This window comes from Pipistrellus kuhlii, unplaced genomic scaffold, assembly GCF_014108245.1.
Source record: "Pipistrellus kuhlii isolate mPipKuh1 unplaced genomic scaffold, mPipKuh1.p scaffold_m20_p_17, whole genome shotgun sequence".
Classification (NCBI taxonomy): Eukaryota; Metazoa; Chordata; class Mammalia; order Chiroptera; family Vespertilionidae; genus Pipistrellus; species Pipistrellus kuhlii.
The window spans coordinates 21,146,209-21,165,216 of NW_023425482.1; the positions used below are offsets into that span (position 1 = coordinate 21,146,209).

At 60.0% G+C, this 19,008-nt stretch overlaps 3 protein-coding genes across 6 annotated transcripts; 1 reads left to right on the forward strand and 2 right to left on the reverse strand.

Annotated features, from left to right (window-relative positions):
* Positions 1–90: 90 nt before the first annotated feature.
* On the forward strand, positions 91–8,525 carry KIAA0895L (KIAA0895 like). 3 transcript variants are annotated; one of them, XM_036440789.2, is made up of 8 exons: positions 115–178; positions 586–707; positions 3,527–4,152; positions 4,236–4,379; positions 4,647–4,779; positions 5,764–6,069; positions 6,168–6,265; positions 7,259–8,525. In XM_036440789.2, the coding sequence occupies exons 3-8, from the start codon at positions 3,583–3,585 to the stop codon at positions 7,421–7,423; spliced, it is 1,416 nt and encodes a 471-aa protein (XP_036296682.1). In that variant the 5' UTR covers positions 115–178; positions 586–707; positions 3,527–3,582; the 3' UTR covers positions 7,424–8,525. The 3 variants fall into 3 exon arrangements, with proteins under 3 accessions (XP_036296683.1, XP_036296682.1, XP_036296680.1); XM_036440790.2 differs by lacking the exon at positions 586–707 and having other exon boundaries at positions 91–178; XM_036440787.2 differs by lacking the exon at positions 115–178 and having other exon boundaries at positions 251–707.
* A 286-nt stretch (positions 8,526–8,811) lies between these two features.
* NOL3 (nucleolar protein 3) lies at positions 8,812–12,431 on the reverse strand. 2 transcript variants are annotated; one of them, XM_036441537.2, is made up of 4 exons: positions 12,048–12,431; positions 9,609–9,914; positions 9,095–9,469; positions 8,812–8,991 (listed from the first exon to the last, which is right to left on the reverse strand). In XM_036441537.2, exons 2-4 carry the CDS (start codon positions 9,901–9,903, stop codon positions 8,984–8,986), a joined length of 678 nt encoding a protein of 225 aa, XP_036297430.1. In that variant the 5' UTR covers positions 9,904–9,914; positions 12,048–12,431; the 3' UTR covers positions 8,812–8,983. The 2 variants fall into 2 exon arrangements, with proteins under 2 accessions (XP_036297430.1, XP_036297429.1); XM_036441536.2 differs by having other exon boundaries at positions 9,609–9,911; positions 12,045–12,430.
* Positions 12,432–13,078: 647 nt separating this feature from the next.
* On the reverse strand, positions 13,079–18,936 carry HSF4 (heat shock transcription factor 4). Its single transcript, XM_036441525.2, has 13 exons — positions 18,342–18,936; positions 17,398–17,506; positions 17,174–17,301; positions 16,935–17,059; positions 16,572–16,647; positions 16,370–16,434; positions 15,777–15,879; positions 15,384–15,511; positions 15,044–15,271; positions 13,968–14,073; positions 13,830–13,895; positions 13,653–13,722; positions 13,079–13,386 (listed from the first exon to the last, which is right to left on the reverse strand). The coding sequence occupies exons 1-13, from the start codon at positions 18,792–18,794 to the stop codon at positions 13,232–13,234; spliced, it is 1,812 nt and encodes a 603-aa protein (XP_036297418.2). The 5' UTR covers positions 18,795–18,936; the 3' UTR covers positions 13,079–13,231.
* Positions 18,937–19,008: the final 72 nt, after the last annotated feature.

The following is a 19,008-nucleotide window of genomic DNA, read 5'->3' on the forward strand; positions in this document are numbered from 1 at the left end:
GTGACTGGATGGCGGACACGGCCCGCCTCGGCCCGGCCCCGCCCCCGCAGCTGTATTCTCGGGACGCGAACCCGCGCGCTTTCGCGTGAGCGTACGCGCCCCTGAGGGCGTGCGTCCCAGGCGTCCGCTCCGGGGGGCTCGGAGCGGGAACGGTGGCGGAGAGAAGAGCAGCGAACAGGTGGGGGCAGGACACGAGGATGGAGCCCTTTCCCTCCCGGAGAGGGAGAGGCTGAGGCTGAGGCTGAGGCTGAGGCTGAGGAGGCGCGCGACGTGACCCCACCTCACTGACGGAGAGATTCCCCTTCTATTGTCTCCCGGCCCCGCCCTCCATTGGACACGCCCTTTGCCTCATCCCCGCCCCCGCCGTTTATTGGCTGTAGGTCACGCCCCTCCTCCGTTCCCATTGGCTCCACGTCCACGTCATCCTCTCCGGGAGCTTCCCATTGGCGCAGGCTACACCCTCTCCCTTGTCACCAGACTCCACCTTCCTTCTGGGTTCCTCCCCCTAGCCATCTCTCATTCATTCTGCATCTGGTGCTGGATGCTGGAGACATGGGAGGGCATCAGACCCGTCCCTGCCCTCAGGGAGTCCAGGACATGGTGAGGGGACACGGACCTAGGCTACGACAGTGACCACCTAGGGCGGTCAAGGGGCCGCCTAGGCGCACTGGGAGCCTCTAGGACGCCTGGCAGACTTCCCGGAGGAGGTGAGGCCTAAACCAAGCCCTGAAAAATGGGTGGGAGAGTGTGCTCCAGGGAGACTTTGGGAAAGCATCCGTGGCAGAAGGGCCTGAGACATAAAAGACACAGGCGTGTTCTGGTAATTGCCAAGAAGTAGGTGGAAAGATGAAGGGGGACTGGTCCAGGTAGAGACTCGGAGACCGCGGAGAAGTCCAGGAAAGTGTACAGTTAAGTTGAGGGGAGTGAAGCCTGAGGCCAGAAATCTTTTTAAGCAGCTGGTCTCTAGGCGGGATGGAAGGAATGTGTGTGTGTGTGGTGTGTGTGTTCGCGCGGTGGACATGGGGGGAGGGAGAGGGGATCAGATCCAGAAGGGAAAACAAAGTGCAAGGAAGGAATGATTCCAGTTCTGAGAAGGAAAGGGGCTCTTGGGTTCAGATATTTATTGAACAGCTAGCTCTGGGCTCTGGGGACACAATGTGAACACTCAAAAGGAGAAAACGGAAAACTAACAATTAAATATACTGTTCTTCAGATGGAGATACCAGCCACAGAGAACAATAGCCTGAGGAAGGGGGTGGGGAATTGTGGTGGTGGAGGGGTGGGAGAGGAGATTTATTATTTCTTAGAGTGTGCTTTAGGAAGGCTTTTCTAATAACGTATTTGTGCAAAAATATGAGGAAAGTGGGAGAGTGACCACTGCAGTTATATGGGTAAAAGACACTTCCGACAGGGGACATGTTCAGTCTGAGATACCTGTTATACATTCCGGTAAAAACAGGTTGAATTGAGAACTGGCAATACTAACCTGAGGTTTATGGAAGAAGTCTGGGCTGATGATCCTAAAACGATGAGAATGGATGAGATTTCCCAGGGAGTGGGCACAAGTGGAGGAGAGAAGTTTCCATATAAATTTCTATGTTCACTACTGTGTTAAGAGGTCAGGAAGATAGGGATGACTAGCAAGGAAGAGCAAGAATGAACAGTTAGAAAAAAATGAAAAGAAAAGAACAAACAGCCAGAGAGGTAGGAGATTTGGGGAGCCAAGTGGGAAACGTGTGTCCAGAATGAAGTAATTAGCTGTGTCAAGTGCTGCTGATCAATATGAAGATTATTGATGACCTTGGTCATATCAGTTTCGATAGGGTTTGGGGGGAAAGCCTAACTGGAGTGAAATTTAAGAGAGAACAGGAGCCCTGGCTGGTGTGGCTCAGTTGGTTGACTGTCATCCTATGCACCAAAAGGTTAGATTCCTGGTAGGTCAGGGCACATGCCCTGGTTTCCCGCTGGATCCCCATGGGGGGCATGCAAGAGGCAGGCAATCGATGTTTCTCTCTCTCATCCATATTTCTCTCTCCCTCTCCCTTCCTCTTGTTCTAAAATCAACAAAAAGATACTTTAAAGAGAGAACAGGAAAGAAAGAAATGTGCTGCAGTAAGGAACAGCTGGAAGGAGTGTGTGGGGTTTGTTTTGTTTTGTGAATCCTCAACCAAGGATATTTTTCCTTTGATTTTGAGAGAGAGAGAGAGGAAGGGAGGGAGAGAGACAGAAAAAGAGAAACATCGATGTGAGAGAGACACATCAATTGGTTACCTCCTGCACATAACCTGACCAGGGCTGGGGATCTACCCTGAAACCAAGGTATGTGCCCCTGACGGGAATCGAACCTGGGACCCTTCAGTCCAATGCTCTATCCACTGAGCCAAACTGGCTAAAGCTTTGTTTTGTTTTTTAAAATGGATAAACAACATATGTATTTATGCTGATGTAAAGAATCCAGCAGAGGAGAAGATATTGGTGATGTAGGAGTGGTAGAAGAGAGGAGAAATGCTGGCAGTGTGTCCCTGAGCAGGCAGGCAAGGTTGTTCAGAGGCTGCAGAAAAACAGCATTGGACGGAGCCCTGGTACAGTCAGGGGTGAGGGCCCAGCACTGGCCTTGGATGGCAACTGGGAAAATGCCTCTGATGGGGGACAGACCAGGGATTGGCTTGGTTTTACTAACATTTCTCTTTGACCCCTAAGAGCTGATTCTAAATTGGATTTGAACAGATGGTCCGGTGGAGAGAGAGCATTCCAAGTGGAGGGACTAGCATAATAAGCAAGGGGCATGCAGGCACTCAAACCGGGGCCTAATGGGCTGGAGGAGGTGGGTGGGGCCAGGCGGGAGTGGAGAGGGAACTGAGAAATGCTATAGAAAGAAGGCTATAGCCGAAACTGGTTTGGCTTAGTGGATAGAGCGTCAGCCTGCGGACTGAAAGGTCCCAGGTTCGAATCCGGTCAAAGGCATGTACCTTGATTGTGGGCACATCCCCAGTGGGGGGTGTGCAGGAGGCAGCTGGTCGATGATTCTCTCATTGACATTTCTAACTCTCTATCCCTCTCCCTTCCTCTCTGTAAAAATATCAATAAAAATATATTAAAGAAAGAAAGAAAGAAAGAAAGAAAGAAAGGAAGAAAGAAAGGAAGAAAGAAAGAAAGCAGGCTATAGGTAGAAGGTGGTGAGGCCCCCTCACCACCTATCAGCCTGGCAGCTGAGGCTACATTCTACCAGCTTCCAGGCCAGGCGGGTGCTGAGCACAGGGATTAGAATCATGAGCAGGGGTTCAGGCCTGCTTCCAGGAGCTAAAGCTGTTCCAGGTGACGCATAGACTCTTCCCCCTGATCTCCCAGTCCAGCTTGCTTTGGTGAGCCTGCTGGAGGGAATGGACACTGGGGTAGGTGTGGCGAGGGGGCAGCTACCCAGACCGACCCCTGGGAACCCAGCAAGGGCAGTGTAGAGCATAGGGCTTGCTGGCCCTCAGGCCACACGTACTCATGCTGGCCTCCACTTGCCCTTCCGTGTCCCCAGAAGTCCACAGCGTGGGGAGTTGGAGTGCGCCGGCTGGATGTGACCCCCCGAGCAGAATGGTGCTGGACTCGGGGGCTCAGGTGTATGAGCAGCCGCCCCCTAGCCCACCAGCCAGGCACTCAACCTCCGGCCGTAGGCCGACGCCCTCAGACCGAGATGGGACGCCGCTGTACTCCTGGCCTCAGTCCCTGGCCTTGCCCCTGGCTCTGTCGGTCCCCTCGGCCCTGCGGCCCCGGCCTGAGCTGCAGTCCCTCTCAGAGCTGCGCTGGGGCCCCTGTGGCCCCATGCGGCGCAGCGAGAGCACCTGCACCGTGAACAGTGCCGGCCAGCAGAGGGCTGGCACCCCGGGCCGGGCCCCGCCTGGACGTAGACGGGACCCAGGCTGGGGCACCCTGCGGTCCGCATCCTCCCTGCCTCACATCGCTAAGACTCCGAAGGATGGGGGCCGTGGCGCCAGCAAGAGCCCCTGCCTGCTCATGGCCCTGCGGCCCACCAACATGGACAGTGAGCGGGACAAGTTCTTCCAGTCCCGCTACACCTACAACCCGCAGTTCGAGTACCAGGAGCCCATGCCCATGGCCGTGCTGGAGAAGTACTGTGAGGCCTCCGGACAGTTCATCCGCCAGGTCAGTCCGGCCCGCCCGCCGCCCCCTGGCCCCGGCCCCCCCGAGAGGCCTGGCCTGACCGCCCCCTTCGGCCCTGTGTGCAGGCAGTCGGCATCATCGAGGCTGTCCTGGAGAAGTTCGGCACCTACGAACACTTCGAGGCTGCGACGGGGGGCCAGCTGCTGACCAAGTGCCAGATCTGGTCTATTGTGCGCAAATACATGCAGAAGGAGGGCTGCGTTGGGGAGGTGAGCTTGCACTGCCTTCGAGCACCCCCTTCTCCCTGACCCAAACTGGCCAGACACAGTGGGGTGGTGCCAGGCCCAGCTCCTGGCCAGCGAGGGACCCCTGGCAGGACCCTGTCCCTGCCCTAGTAAGGTGGGAGCTGGCTCTGAGCAGACGTGGTGAATCAGGGTGGGTGTCCTGGCCAGGAGTCCAGGATGGATGCCCTGGGGCATTACTGGTGGATACAACTGCACAGTGGCCATGGCTCCGAGCACTGCTGCTGCCTGCAGGTGGTGGTGCAGCTGAGTGAAGACCTGCTGTCCCAGGCAGTGATGATGGTGGAGAACAGCCGACCGACTTTGGCCATCAACCTGACCGGAGCCCGCCAGTACTGGCTAGAGGGCATGCTTCGGCACGAGATAGGTCAGGGCGTGGGTTGGTGGGTGGGCGGGTAGGGATGGGAGGGGCCTGGGATGTGGGAGGACAACGAGAGGCCCCACCCCTCTCTTTCTCCCACTTACCTTTGAGGCTAGGGCCCTTTCCTTTCACGAGCGGTCCCCTCCTCCCTCTGGCCCTCAGAGGTGGGCCCGAACATGCCTGCCCGTCTCTGGGCTCACCCTCATCCCTCCTTCCTCTTGGGTATCTTTTCCTCCCTCCACCGCCTCTCTGGTTTCCCTGGACGGCAGGGACAGGCTGAGGGGGCCTGGGAAGGCCAGAGGGAAAACACGGAGGGTCTCGCTAGCCCCGCCAACATCAGGCCGTCCCGGGTGGGGATGGAACTGGCTGAGAAGACACAGAGCCGGGTAGAGGAGTGGGTAGGCCGGGCTGGAAAGGAAAGCAGAGGACCCAAACGGATATTCTCTTCTGCCTGTCCCCCCTCCTCATCTAGAGTTCTGTTGCCCTGGGCAAAAGTTGGTTTTTGCTAGGGACATCAGTGGGACGATAGAGCATACAGGATGTGGGGATGGGATGGTGTGTGAGTTCCTGTCCTCTCCAGGGGGCTGGGAAGCAGTGTGAGTTTGGGAGGGGTGTGTGTGTGTGTGTGTGTGTGTGTGTAGTCCTGAATGGGTAGAGGAGGACTCTTGCATGTGACTCTATGGTAAAGTGACCAGAAGTCCCGCTTTTGGCGGGACAGTCCCGATTTTTAGCAATTTTTCCAAAAATCGGGACTTTTTTTAACGCCGCGGGACAAATAGCTAAAAACCAGGACCTCTGGTCACCTTACTCAGTGGGTCCTTGGGTGCGGGTGCCCCTGAGATTGGATGAGTATGTACGCTGGGGTAGGGGTGGCAGGGAGAGGTTATGGGAGAGCCTGCGTTTAGGGGCCTGAGGATAACTGCACGAATATAAGGGACAGGCCTGGCAGAAGGGTTCCGGGACGACCCCTCCCCCTTCGCCCTCCCCCAGGCACCCACTACCTGCGAGGCGTGAACAATGCCCGGCAGCCCTGGCACAGCGCCGAGGGCCGGCTGCAGTACGGGCTGCGGCCGGCGAACCCCACGGAGGAGGGCCTGGCCAGCCTGCACAGCGTGCTGTTCCGCAAGCAGCCCTTCCTGTGGCGCGCGGCCCTGCTCTACTACACCATCCACCGCGCGGCGCACCTGTCCTTCCGCCAGCTCTTCCAGGACCTGGCGCGCTACGTGCAGGATGCGGACGTGCGCTGGGAGTACTGCGTGCGCGCCAAACGCGGCCAGACCGACACCTCGCTGCCAGGTGGGTGCCCGGGTGAGGAGTGCCCTGAGCTGGGGCCGGGGCCGGGGCCGGGGCGTGGCTTCAGGTGTAAGGGGCTCACGGCCCTTCCGTGCCCCCAGGATGCTTCAGCAAGGACCAGGTGTACCTGGACGGCATCGTGCGCATCCTGCGGCACCGCCAGACCATCGACTTCCCGCTGCTGACCTCGCTGGGCAAGGTGAGTGGCCACCGGCATTCGGAGGGTCCTCGTCGCAGCGTTCCCTGAGCCTCTGATGGGTGCCTGACTGAAGACTGGTGCCAGGCCTCTCTGGAGGGTGGGAGGTGAGCACAGGAGGTGAAATGACAGCTGGCAGGCGCTTGACCCAGCCTGCAGGTGCGTGCGTGCGTGCATGCGTGGAGATACTGCATCACTCCAGACCAAAGGAGCAGTCAGAAAGGCTGGAGAAATGGCCAGGAACCAAGTCCCTAGCCACCTAGGTATCTGTGCCAAGCTGAGAAAGGTAAACCGCCTCTGAAGCAATAGGGGACTCAGAGGAGCTTTAAGGAAGTTGAGGCTGGATGTCAGATGGGAGGGGGATTGAGAGAGAGACCTAGGAAAGGGGATGGGGGAGTGAGGCCTTCCTAATCCCTCCTGCAGAACTGATGGTGGCTGGCCTGACCCAGCAGTGGCCGTGCAGCTGGAGGGGGAGGGGGAGGGGCAGGCTGGGGAGCTCTTCAGAGAGGGGGACCCATGGGAGATGGTTTGGGAGTAGAACCTTGTTCTTGCATGAGGTGACTTAGGGTATCTGCTCAGTGGCCACCCTGAATGGGAGGGTGACAGGTTCCAGCCACCCCTCCCCACCTGGAACCTGGCCTAGAGGGCTGTCGGGAGTGCCTGGCATAATCTGACACCTAAGAATTCAGTGTTGGCTATGGGGAGTCTGAGGTGCCTGTGGGATGTCTAGGAGAAAGTGTTCAAAGGCAATTGGGAGAGCTAGGCCGGGGCAGGAGTGGGGTTGTAGGGCCTAGATGATAAAAGAAGGTGTTGAGAGAAAGAGCAAACACCCAGGACTGAGCCTGGGGATACATAGCATTGGGAACAGGTCAGGAGCGGGCAGGGAGGTGTTCCGGGAGCAAGGGGCAATCCAGCATTGGCAGAGAGCTGGGCCCAGCCACCTGAAAGCCGGGGGGCCTCAGCCTCCCCCTCAGCCCAGCTCCCTCCTCCCTGCAGGTGTCCTATGAGGACGTGGATCTCCTGCGGCCCCACGGGGTGCTGAGCAACGCGCGGGTGCCCCACTTCATGCAGGACCTGGAGCGCTACCAGCAGCAGCTGGAGCACATCATGGCCACCAACCGGCTGGACGAGGAGGAGCTGGGCCGGCTGCTGCCTGACTGACACTGGTTGGGGGCTCCAGACCACCACCCCCCTGAACAGGACGAGGGCTGCTCTGAGCCTCCGCAGCCTGGCTGTTTCTTGGGGACGCTGAGGGGACAGGAGCATCTCAGGAGGGAGGAGCGGCACCCTCAGTGGGTTTGTGTTCTCCGCTAGCCTCCCGGACCTAGAGACCAGCAGCAGCAGCATGCTGTCCGGGGAGCAGAGGGAAGCCTGGGGGCAGCAGGGACGCTGAGCATGGATGGGGATGGGGATGGGGATGGTTTGGGAGTAGAACCTTGTTCTTGCATGAGGGGACTTAGGGGATCTGCGTGCTCCAGTCCCCCGTCCCCCACCCGGCCCCTTGGTGCTCCTTCAGCTTCCACGCTGTCTACCTCTCACTGGGTCTTGGTGGGGGTCCCCTTCTCCCGGGGTGATGACCTGAGCCTGGGGTCCTGGCTTTCACACAGACTCAAGGGCCAGGGTCCTGGTCGGTAGAGACCCAGCTGGGCTGGGACGTGCTCTCCGGCCTTTTGCCTCTCCCGCTGCATGTATTTATTCCCCGTTCATGTGCTCTGCTTCCTGGGGCTGGAGGCAGCCGCTTCTGAAGGTTCAGGGACAGGCTCCTCTGGAAGGCCCCCCCTCAGCAGACACACACACACACACACACAGTCCTTCCGGCCTTGTGAACTGAGCCTGAGGGTTCACCAGGCCCTGCCCCTACCCCCACCCCCTCCTCAGGCCTCTGTTGTCCCTGTCTTTGCCCACCCCCCACCCCTCACAGCTGGTCTCTGACAGAGGTTGGCATAGCCTAGCAGCAGCCATAATCAAGCCTGAGGGGCAGACACCTACCTGTCCCAAATCCTGAGCCCCTCCCGGACCAGGAGAGGTGCGCAGAGGGTGGTTGCTTCCAGTTTCACCTCAGACTCGCTGTCGGAGGCTGACCCAGTCCCACTCCCACCCTTGGCCTTGGTGTTCCCATCTATAAAATTTGGAAACGCAGCTGGAAAGCCCTTGTTCATGTAGTGAAATGCACTGAACGCCTTCTGTGTGCCAGCCACTGGCCAAGCCCTCAGAGCTCCCAGCCCTGAGAGAAGCCAGGCAATTAAAGCAACAATTACAATAAGCTGTGCGGGTCTTTGTCTTCCCAAGATCTCCTCCTCCTCCTAATCGCATTTCCCAGGGCCCTCGGCGCTAGCCCTCCCTAAGTGGAGAGAAGCTCCCGTTCCCTGGCTTTCTGTCCCAGGCCCAGTGACAACACCTGCCCAACTGATAAAAGGGCCCGAGTCTGGCCGCTGCGTCACTGGCCACCTGGATTTGGGATCTCCAGGATGCAGCTGGAGCCGTTGGTGAAAGGAGGCTGAGGACTGGGCGGTGGGGCACAGGGGCTCCTCAGGGCACTGACTCAGAGCACAGGTCCATCCATACCTTTATTCCCGGGTCGAGGGCCGCCATCACGGAGCCCAGACCCACCCTCCACAGTTTGTTCACTCCAGCGCACTCGGGGCCAGGTGGAGCCGGGTGGTAATCCAACCCAGGTCCTTTTGGGCTTGGATGGGGAGTGGCCAGTCAGAGCCCTGGCCCTCAGGAATCTAGAAATGAAGGGGGAAAGCGGTTGGTCAGGTGGGGCCCGCCCACTGGCCCCGGGACTCCAACCTCCCGCAAACCTGGCACGGGGTTTAGGCAGCCTGACACCTTCAGATGCATCATCGGCCTCATAATCTGGCTCTGGCTCTGGCTCCGGCTCTGGCTCTGGCTCTGGCTCCTGGTCCGGCTCCGGCTCCGGCTCCGGCTCGGTTTCTGGTTCCAGTTCAGGTTCTGCTTCTGCCTCTGGTTCCGGATCCGTTTGCGAATCCAACTCGGGTTCTTCAGCCCCTTCGGAGGCCTCAGCTTCTAACTCTGTTTGGGGCTCCTCGATGGTTCCGGATTGCCCTGCCTCGGAGCCCTCAGGCCCCCCGGCCTCCTCACTGTGGGAAGGTCCGGGCAGGCCAGGGCACGGGGTCTGGGAGCCGGCTGCCTCCGGCGTCCAGTGGCCTGGGCAAGGAGGGTCGTAGCTGCGATCCCGGTAGCCTGGGTGGAGGTGGGAGAGTCTCAGGCCCAGCTTACCCCCCTGCGGTTTCCTCCGCGCTCGCCCACCTTTGGGGGGGAGACCAGAACGCCGCCCCCGTTGCGCCCCGGCTCTGACTTGGGCTCCGCCCCGCGCGCTCACCGGGGCCCACGTGCTGCCAGTCCCAGGCGGGGTCGGGCGCGCGCACGGTGCGCTGGGCGCAGCGCAGCAGCTCCTGGCAGGCGGCCTCGCCCTTGCCCTGCACCAGCAGCAGCAGGCGGCGCACCCTGCGCTCCGCGTCGGGCAGCGCGTCCAGCGCCTCGTACTCGGGCCCGGTGAGCACGCCCCGCGCCAGCAGCGCGTCCAGCAGCAGCCCCGAGTCCGCCTGCAGCGTCTCCACCAGGCGCTTCCGCTCGCGGTCGATCGTCTCGGACGGCCTCTCCTGCGAGTTGCCCATCGTGGGGGTCCTTGGGGAGGGGTAGAGAGAGGCACTGGGGGTCAGGGTTTCCCCGCCCCTGACCTCTCTCCCTGGGTCCCAGGGAACAGCGGTGGCTGGGGTCTAAGTTCGCCTTAACCTTAATCTCTTCCTCCGGCTTCTCCTTGGGACCCTAACCATCAGGTGTGGCCCTCCTCTCCTCACCTCTCCCAGGACCCTTTACTTTCTGACCGCTCTCCCCAACCAGGATCTCCCTCCTGAGTCCCAGCCGCCTGCAGACACTGCCATGTGTTCAGACTCAGTGTATCCAAACTGACTTCTCTTTCCCAAACCTGCTCCCCCGCCTGCCTTAACAGGCAAAGATCCCACACCCAGCTTGCAAGTCCTTCCCAGTCTCTCTGCTATTTCCATAGCTTTCACCTTCAGCCTAGACCTCAGAGCTCGGACTGGCCTCCTCACCGAGAGCGCAGAGCTGACATCCTCCCCGGCTCCTCTCACCCATGGAGGATGGAGAATGACCACACCCCTTATCCGGACCCTGAGATCCGTCTTTCAGGGCACCCCCTCACCAAGGCCACTACCATGTTGCAACCCCAGTGTGGTCTCATGGCCCTTCCTGGTTTCCTAATCCCTGAGCAGAGAGATACCTGAATTCTCTTTAATCCTAACTCTGACCAAGATCTCCTGGCATCACCTGCATGAGACCCAGCTGTCTCCCTGCCGCCGTGGGAATGGCTCACAGCCACCTCTTGCTTCATCTTGAGGTACCCAGGGCCAAACTAAAAAAAAACAAAAACTACCAACAATTTATTTTTAAATGCTTACCGAACTTTTACTGTTTCCCTCCATGCATCACATGAGAGATTGTTTCTACCAAACAGCAGGTGTCAGGCAGAAATTAATCTGCTGTGTCTACTTATTGGCATCTGAGGACAATGGCCCATCCCCGCTTGGATGGCCGGACCCAGGCAGCCAGGCCCCTGGCATTAAGAGGCAAAGAGGTCAGTCCCTGGACCACTCCCTCAGCCTAGTTCCTCCAGCCTTAGTGTTGTCCTTCCAGTCTCATCCTCCCTCCTCTACCTCCTTACCAGGCTCTAGGGCTGGGAGAGCCTCCCAGGTCTCTCTCATTACCACCTGGTGTCATGCTGTGCCTCCCTGGTCATACTGAAGCGTCAGCCTTTCCCCCAGGTTACTGATCAGAGACTAGGTCTCCTGCCCCCGACCCCTCCTTTCCACTCATGCCCCACCTGTGGCAAATGCTGCTATTCCACCTCTCAGCGAGTCTCTATCGGCACCCCCCCCAAACCCCACCATCTTCACCTCATCTCCTTTGACAGTGTCTCTGAGTGTCTCTCACTCCCATCTCATCACCCCCACAGCACAGAGACTTTCAACAGCTCTCTGGGGCAGGATTGATTGTCCCCATTTTACAAGTGAGAAGACAGGATCAGAGAGACCAAGGGACAGAACAGCAATCTGACTCGCTCCATCCTGAATTACAGTGAGGCCCTCCTGCCAAGCAGAATGTCAGCCCTAACTACCCCTGCTCCCCGCTGCCCATCAGAGAGAATTCAGACTGTCTGGCCTGGCCACTCTCCCACCTCCTGGACAGTGAGGCTTCCCCCCACTTTCTCCAACCCTTAATTAGGAGAACTAATTAAGCCCCTGCCGTTTCTGAACCTTAGTACATGCTATTCCTTAAGCCTGAAATACCCCCTTTCCCTCCCCCCTCCAAGCTGTGGACCCATCCTCCGAGTCTCAAATAAATGTCACCCCGTCCACTCCGATGCCTGAGTGTGTTACAGGCAGACTGGTTTCATCTCTTCTCCTGTGTAACCCAGTGAACAGTGCATGCCCTCAGCACTACACTAGCTGACATCTCTGCACGGGGACCTGGTACCCTTTTCAGCTGAGGTTTCTAAAGACTGTCCTCCAAACACAGGTGCAAGAAGGGAGAGGGGACAGAACCCGGGCTTGTGCAGGTGCAGAGAGGGAGGAGGCAGATCGGCGAAGCCCCTCATTCTTCCTCACTCCTAACCAAGTTACTTTTATGTTAGCCTCCTCCTCCCATTGCCAAGGCCTGTGCTTGGTCCTGTTTGGATACAGAAACCCCCGCTGACCTAGGCCCTCCCTCTGAGACTCGAAGCTCAGAAGTAAATACTGTACCTAGGTTATGCTGCGGGCAGGGCAGTCCTTCAAGGGTCACGGGCCAGATCAGATCCTTCCCGGGCACCAGGAAGCTCCAAGTTCAAGGCCTGGAGGTGGGGGGGGGGGGGTCTCGGCCCCCCTCCCCACCTGGCTCCGCGGGCTCCTTTGCTAGGAAGCCTTTGGCAGGTGCGACCACAGACTCCCCTCCCCTCCCCTCCACCGGGTCCCAGGGTTAGAGGCTCCGGAGGGGCGGGCCTCCCAGACCTGGGAGCACTGCCCGTGGGGGCTCGGATTTTACACGATCTCAGCTTTTCTCCCTCCCCCAGTGGCTCCGTGCGGCCCCACTCACGGCTGAGCCTTGGCGGGGAGATGACACGGCAGAAAGAGCGGGGCGGGCGGGGCTGGGCTGGGCTGGGATGGGAGCAGCAGCTGCCGCGGGGCGGGGGCGGGGCGGCCAGGGCTGCCGGGAACCGGGAGGGGTTGGGGGGAGCGGGCATCTGACAGCCAGGAGCGGCTCTTTGCTGGGGTTCCCACGCGCTGTGGGCCTGGCAACTCCCACGATCAGGCTCAGAGAAGGGGACCAGCTCACCCAGGATCCCAGAGCGGATTTATTGCGGAGCTGGGTGTGCCCACCCCCCCCAAAAGCCCCAAATTCCCGGAGGATCCTGGCCTCAGCAACGGAACTAGGAGCAGGATCCCCAGCATTCCACTCCCCAGGAATGCGTTTCTCCATTAAAGCTCTAGGACCTGGATATTTCTATAGAGGCGAAATCACCCTCCTTCCCCCAGGCCTCTGTGCTCCCCGGTCGGTCGGTAGAGAGAAGAGACCGGAAGCACAGAAACCATGGGTTGGATCTCAAAGGGAGGGTGGGGATAAAAGGGAGAGATCAACCAAAGGACTTATGTGCACACATATGAGCCTAACCAGTGGTTAAGGACAATGGGGGGGGGGGGGCAGGAGTGTGTGGGGGGATTGGAATGGGGGGTTGAGGACAAATATGTGATACCTTAATCAATAAAGAAATTAATTTAAAAAAAACAACAGAAGCACAGAAAAAAAATGCGGTTTATGTGCATAACTTGGTGCTGCAGTGGGAGGGGGCCTCTGAGTAGCAGAGTCTCGGCTCAGCCTCCGCCAGGGGCCGCGGGAGGGCGTGAGGCTGCAGGCAGCCCTCAGCCAGGCTGGCTTCAGACTAGAAGCTCAGGGGGAGGAGGGATCAGCCCGAGGACCCAGGTAGGAGGCCCGGCTCTCAGCGGGGCTGGAAATGGGTTCAGCTCCAGGCAGGCCGAGAGCTGGGCCTCCCAGAGCCGCCTGCGCGTCCAGCAGGAGGGGTGTCCCAAGAGCAGAGTCCTCCCCTAGGAGGAGTGGGGCCGTGCTCAGCAGGGAAGGGGCGCCTCACCCATCTCCCCTCCATTCCGCTAGGGTGAAACTTCCATTCTCACCCCCCCCCCACTCTCACTCACCCAGTGGTGAGGGGATAGATGACTTCAGCAGCTCTCTAGGGGGCAGCCTAAACCCTCAAAGGGTGCCCCCCACAACACAAACTGCCCCACCCACCCAATCATGGTAGTTCTGGTCAACCAGGGCCTGCCCCCAGGTCCTGGGTCACCAGGACCATTACCTGAGCCTGGAGAATTTAACCCCTTGACGGCCAGTTCCGTCTCACCCTTCTCTGGAACCAAGGGCTGCATCTGCATGGGAGAACCCCACAGAAGCAGCCGGGGAAAGGAGAGAGGTCTCCGGCTGAGAGAACAGCTCAGCAACCCCCAAATCCCTGCCCCTTCCACCCCAGTCTTACCAGGGACAGCTCCATGTCCAAGTCCATCAGGGTCCATTCCCGCCCTTGGAGGCTGGGGCCCAGCACCTGGGGGAGCTCTGGGTCAATGGCGCCCCTCCCAGGATGCACTGGGCCGTGCCCCGCTGAAGGTGTACTCACATGCAGGGGCCCCGCAGGCTCCACACCGTCAGGGAGGGCCCGAAGTAGCACTGAAGGCAGCAGGCTCTCTGGGCTCTGGCCCCTGCTCTCCAGGCCCAGAGGCCCCCTGTGCACAGAGAGCTGCTGTTGGCCTGCAGGACCACTCCCCCTCCAATTAGGTTCCCGAGGAACCTGGATACATCAGGGTCTACATCTGACAATATCTAGAAAATGGTATGGAGGGAACCCTCAGAGAGGGGTGCATGGGAGTGCCTCCGCCTCCTAGCTTTGGCCTGAGGACTGGGTTGTAGAGCTGGGGTCCTGGGATGTGTCCCCTCCCTATGCAATTGCCAAAACCAGTGGTTCTTAAACTGTTGTGTATTTTACAATCTTTACAACCACCTCACTGGACTCGGTTAGAATGCAGATTCCTAGGCCCTACCACAGAGATGTTTTCACTTTCCAAGACCTCTGATGCTGGTACTCTTATTATTTTATTTTTAAAAATATATTTTATTGATTTTTTACAGAGAGGGAGAGTTAGAAACATCGATGAGAGAGAAACATTAATCAACTGCCTCCTGTACACCCCCTACTGGGGATGTGCCTTTGACCAAGGTACATGCCCTTGACAAGAATTGAACCTGGGACCCTTGAGTCCGCAGGCTGATGCTCTATCCACTGAGCCAAACCGGTTAGGGCTTATTATTATTATTATTTTAATCCTCACTCAAGGATATTTTTCCATTGGTTTTTAGAGACAGTGGAAGAGAAAGGGAAGGATAGAGAGAAATGTCACCCTGATCAGGGCCTGGGCTGGGGAGGAGCCTGCAACTGAGGTGCATGCCCTTGGCGGGAAACAATTCCCAGATCTTTTGGTCCATAGGCCGCTCTCACCACCGAGCCAAACCTGCTAGGGCCTGATGCCGGTACTCTTTAGAGCAGCTCTGAGAAGTCAGGTCATCTCCTAGTACCCACCATCCTCCTCAGCCACCAGGGGGCAGACAAGGCTGGGAAGTGACAAGGACCTACTTCGTGCCGGTCTACCTGCCAAAGTGGCCCTCAGGGCTCAGAGTCAAGAACGGTTCTCTGCTCACCTGTCAGGTACCTCCCTGGGCCCCCTCGGCTCAGGCTGTGGGGCACTCCTGGGCCCCTCGGGCATGAAGCTCCCTTTCCCGTCCAGGATGGCCTGCACCACAGCCACAGGCAGCGGTGGTGGGGCTGTCACACAGAACCCACACTCGTGTGGGGCCAGGGCCTGGCCAGCCTGGCTGTCCACTCCCGGGCTGGCTGGCTCTTCTTTGAGCAGCGCCTGGCTGTTGTCCCTGTGCCAGAGAAAAGCTTCAACCAGACCCTGGCACTGACCGCTCCCCTGCCCCACAGCCACCCGGACTGCCAGGCTCTCCCCAGAGGGCAGCCCCCGTCTGTCTCTCCTACCTCCTGCCAACGGGGGAGGGAGGAAGCCTGCGGCCTTCAGGGGCTGGAGAGCCTTCTGGGATGTCAGAGATGATGGGGCCCCTGGCCCTGGGAGGACTGCCGAGGCCCAAGGGGGTCTCTGGGAGGGGCTGAAAGTAGAAGGTTAGGCCTAACCCTTCGCCTCAAGCCACAGGGTAAGCCAGAACCCAATCAGCACCCACATGGGCCAGGGCTAAGGGGCACGTTTTGCAGCCCATGCTGGGGAGCCTGGTCTGGGGGTGAGGGGTGGGGGATGGAGGGTGAGGTTGACCTCCATCTTCTCTTTTTTGGGGGGAGAAGGGGGAAAGGAATTGCAGCCCTCCCACTCCACAAGCCCAGCTGTGCCCTAGGGAAGGAAGGAGAAGCAAAGCCCACCGCCTGGATAACGTAGGGGTCCTGCAGGAGGGCACCGGGGAGCGGGCAGGCACTCAGTTTGGCGGGTGTTGGGCATGAGCTCCCCTCATCCGGCATCAGGGACCTGTGCAGGTGACAGGATACGGATTTCAGCTCAGGCCCCACAGTCTGCACCACCTCCCTCCCGCCCTCAGGCCCCAGCAGCCAAGTCAGCAGAGCTGAGGCCTGTTGCCAGGGCATCAGTCACATGCTGAAGGCAGAAGGGGCTCCCCCAGAGGTGGGGGCCCTTTGGGGGTAGAAAGGGGGTAGGACGGACGGGGCATGGATGTTGGGATGCTTTGGGGGAAAGGAGAAGGGGCTGCTGATGTGGAAATTGGGGAATAAGGTCCTAGAGCTGAGGGATCTGAGAGTTGGGTTTTGGTGGTGAAGTTGGGGGAAGTGGGGGAAAGTCATACAAGGGGGGGGGGTCTTGGGGAGATGGCCTTGGGGGGAGGAAGACTGGTATGGGGGTAGAGGGATGAGGATTCTGAGGAAGGGGTTTCTGGAGGAGGAGGCAGGGAAGGTGCTGGATGGGGGGTGGAGGGCAGGTAGGTGTCCCTAGCTTTCTCACTCACAGCTTCCTCTTAGCTCCTGGGTTGCTGGACCCAGCCTGGAGTGGCCCAAAGAGACACTGGATCAGCTGAAGAGGAAGCAAAGAGTTAATTTGCCCTTTGGACCTTGCCCCATCCTAACAAGGCACTTCAGGTGGGCAGAGGACAGGGGGAGTATTCCGGAGTGGGAGAGAGAAGTCAGTCGGTGGGTGGGGGGGAGGAATACCTTGCCCACGACCCGGTGCTGCTGGCCCTGGCTCTGCCGCAGAGTCACCACCTCCCTCCACAAGATCTCGTTCTGCCTGGGAGAAGGGGTAGGAAGGGGCTGAGGCTTCAGAGTTGTCCCAGCCACCACTCCCCGCAGACTGGCAAGTCCCAGCTCGCAGCCACCGGATGATCATCACCCACAGAGAACAGAGTCCCACAGCCCTGCCCACTTTGTCTGGGTGAAGGCGCCAAGACCCGACAGAGGAAGGAGCTGCCTAGAACTTCAGTATCCTCTCCTCCAGACTCCCCGCCCCCCTCCCCCTTTCCCACCCTCCTCCGCGCCACGGACCCCCCTCTTCTCCTCCCCTCCCCCTCCCCATACTGCCTGAGCTCCCGCAGCCGCGCCTCCGCGCTCTCCTGCGCTCCCCGCAGAGCCTGCACCTCGCCCAGCAGCCGGCCCAGGTCCTCGGGGCGCCAGCGGCCGTCCTCACCGCGCAGCGCGGGCGCCTGCAGGGGGAGGCACGGCGGGGCCTGGGTCACATGACACCTGGCCAGCCGTTCCCACCCCCCAACCCCCCGCCCCCCGCCCGGTGCGCCGTCCCGTCCCCGCGGCGGCCCCACCTTGCGCCGCACGCGCTCCAGCAGCTGCCCGCGGCCGCGCACGAAGCTCGGGTGCTGGAACTCCACGCGGTCGCGCTCGGGCCGGAGCAGGCCTCCCTGCTCGATGCTCAGCACCTTCCGGAAGCCGTCTGCGGGGCGGCGGGAGCTGTAAAGGGCCCATCCCCTCCCACCAAGTCCTCCCCCACCACCACCACCTCCCCATTCCCGCTCGGACCCGGACTCACACATGTTGAGCTGCCGGACGAAGCTCGCCATGTTGCTGTGCTTGAAGTACTGGGGCAGCACCTCCTTGGCGAAGCGGCTCTGGTCGTTGACGAGGAAACTGGTCCCGCTCTGCGGAGAGTGCCGCCCTCCCACCCGGGACCGGAGACCGGAGACCGGAGGACACCGTGAGAGACGTCCATGGCGCATACACACACACACACACACACACACATGCACACATACACAGAGAGACATACACACAGACAGACAGACACACACACAGACAGGCACACACAGACACACACACAGACACGCACACAGACACACACAGAGACACACACACACAGACAGGCACACACAGAGACACACACAGACACACATACACAGAGAGACAGACACACACAGAGACAGATACACACACACAGACACACACACACTCACACACACACTCGCTCTGGGACCAGACCTGTCCCTCAGGAACAAGGGATGGGGCCAGGCTAGAGCCAGCCCGAGGCCTGGCCTGGAGGGATCACCATGAACCCCTCTACCCCAGCTGGACCCCGACTCCCCACTTGGCTCTCAGAAAGGAGCTGCTGAGGCCAGACCTGGGTTCCAGCCCCGCACACGGTGCCAGCCTGGTGATGGGACTCTGAGCTAGAACCGGACAGACCCAGCCCTTATCCTCTCCTGGCTTCTGTTTTCCCATCTGCCCGATGGGCTGGTGTGGGAACTAAGCGACCATCAAGATCCTTTTTACGTTTCCAGAAGGCTCCTTCTCTTTCCCCGCCCCGAGGTCACCTCACCTCCACGGCGCACACCCCCTCCGGGATAACCCCCCTGGACCGCTGCATCGAGGAGCCCACAGCTGCCGTCCCGGGCGGGGGTTGGCTGGGAGTGGACGTTCACTGACTCTGGAGGAACCCCGAGTCCCACTGGGGGCGTGAAGGCCCCCCCCAGCCCTCACCGGGCTCCAGCGGATCAGGTGGTCTGTGCTCGGGTCCCCCACCAGCGCCCACAGCTTGCCCAGGAAGGCGGGCACGGGGCTGGGGCCCGGCTCCGCAGGCGGCGCGGCTGGCGCCTCCAGCATGGTGCCTCTCTCCCGGCTCAGGCTCAGCGCTCGGCCGGCGGTCCCGGTCCGGTCAGAGCCCCGGAAAGTGCTGTGTGTGCCGCCCGCCCGCTCCGCCTCCCGCCGGGTCAGCTGGGGGCCACGTGCGCCCGCGGGGCGGGGCTCGCCCGGGCCGCCCCAGCACAGACAGAAAGGGCCGGCTGGGATCCGGTATGTGTAGGGGTGCAGGGGGTTCGGGGGAGAGGGGACCTGGGTTCGAGTTCCACTCTTCTCAGAGCCGCTATGTCTTCCATTTGTCTTTGGAAGCAACAGCCCGGTGCGCGCTGATGAGTCATAGAAAGAGAAGGCCATGGGCACGGGGAAGCCTCAGAGCGGCCAGAGAGGAGCGGAGAAGGGAGGGCGGAGAAGCGGACCCCACCCCCCAATCCTGTGGCTTTGCCGCACCCCTGCCTCCCTCTCGCAGCTGTTTCAGTTCCACGGACCTTGAGATCTCCATCTCTCCCACTCCTCCACCGACCTCTGCAGGATCCCTGCCCTCCCCCTTCAGAGCAGGCCAGGTCTTCCA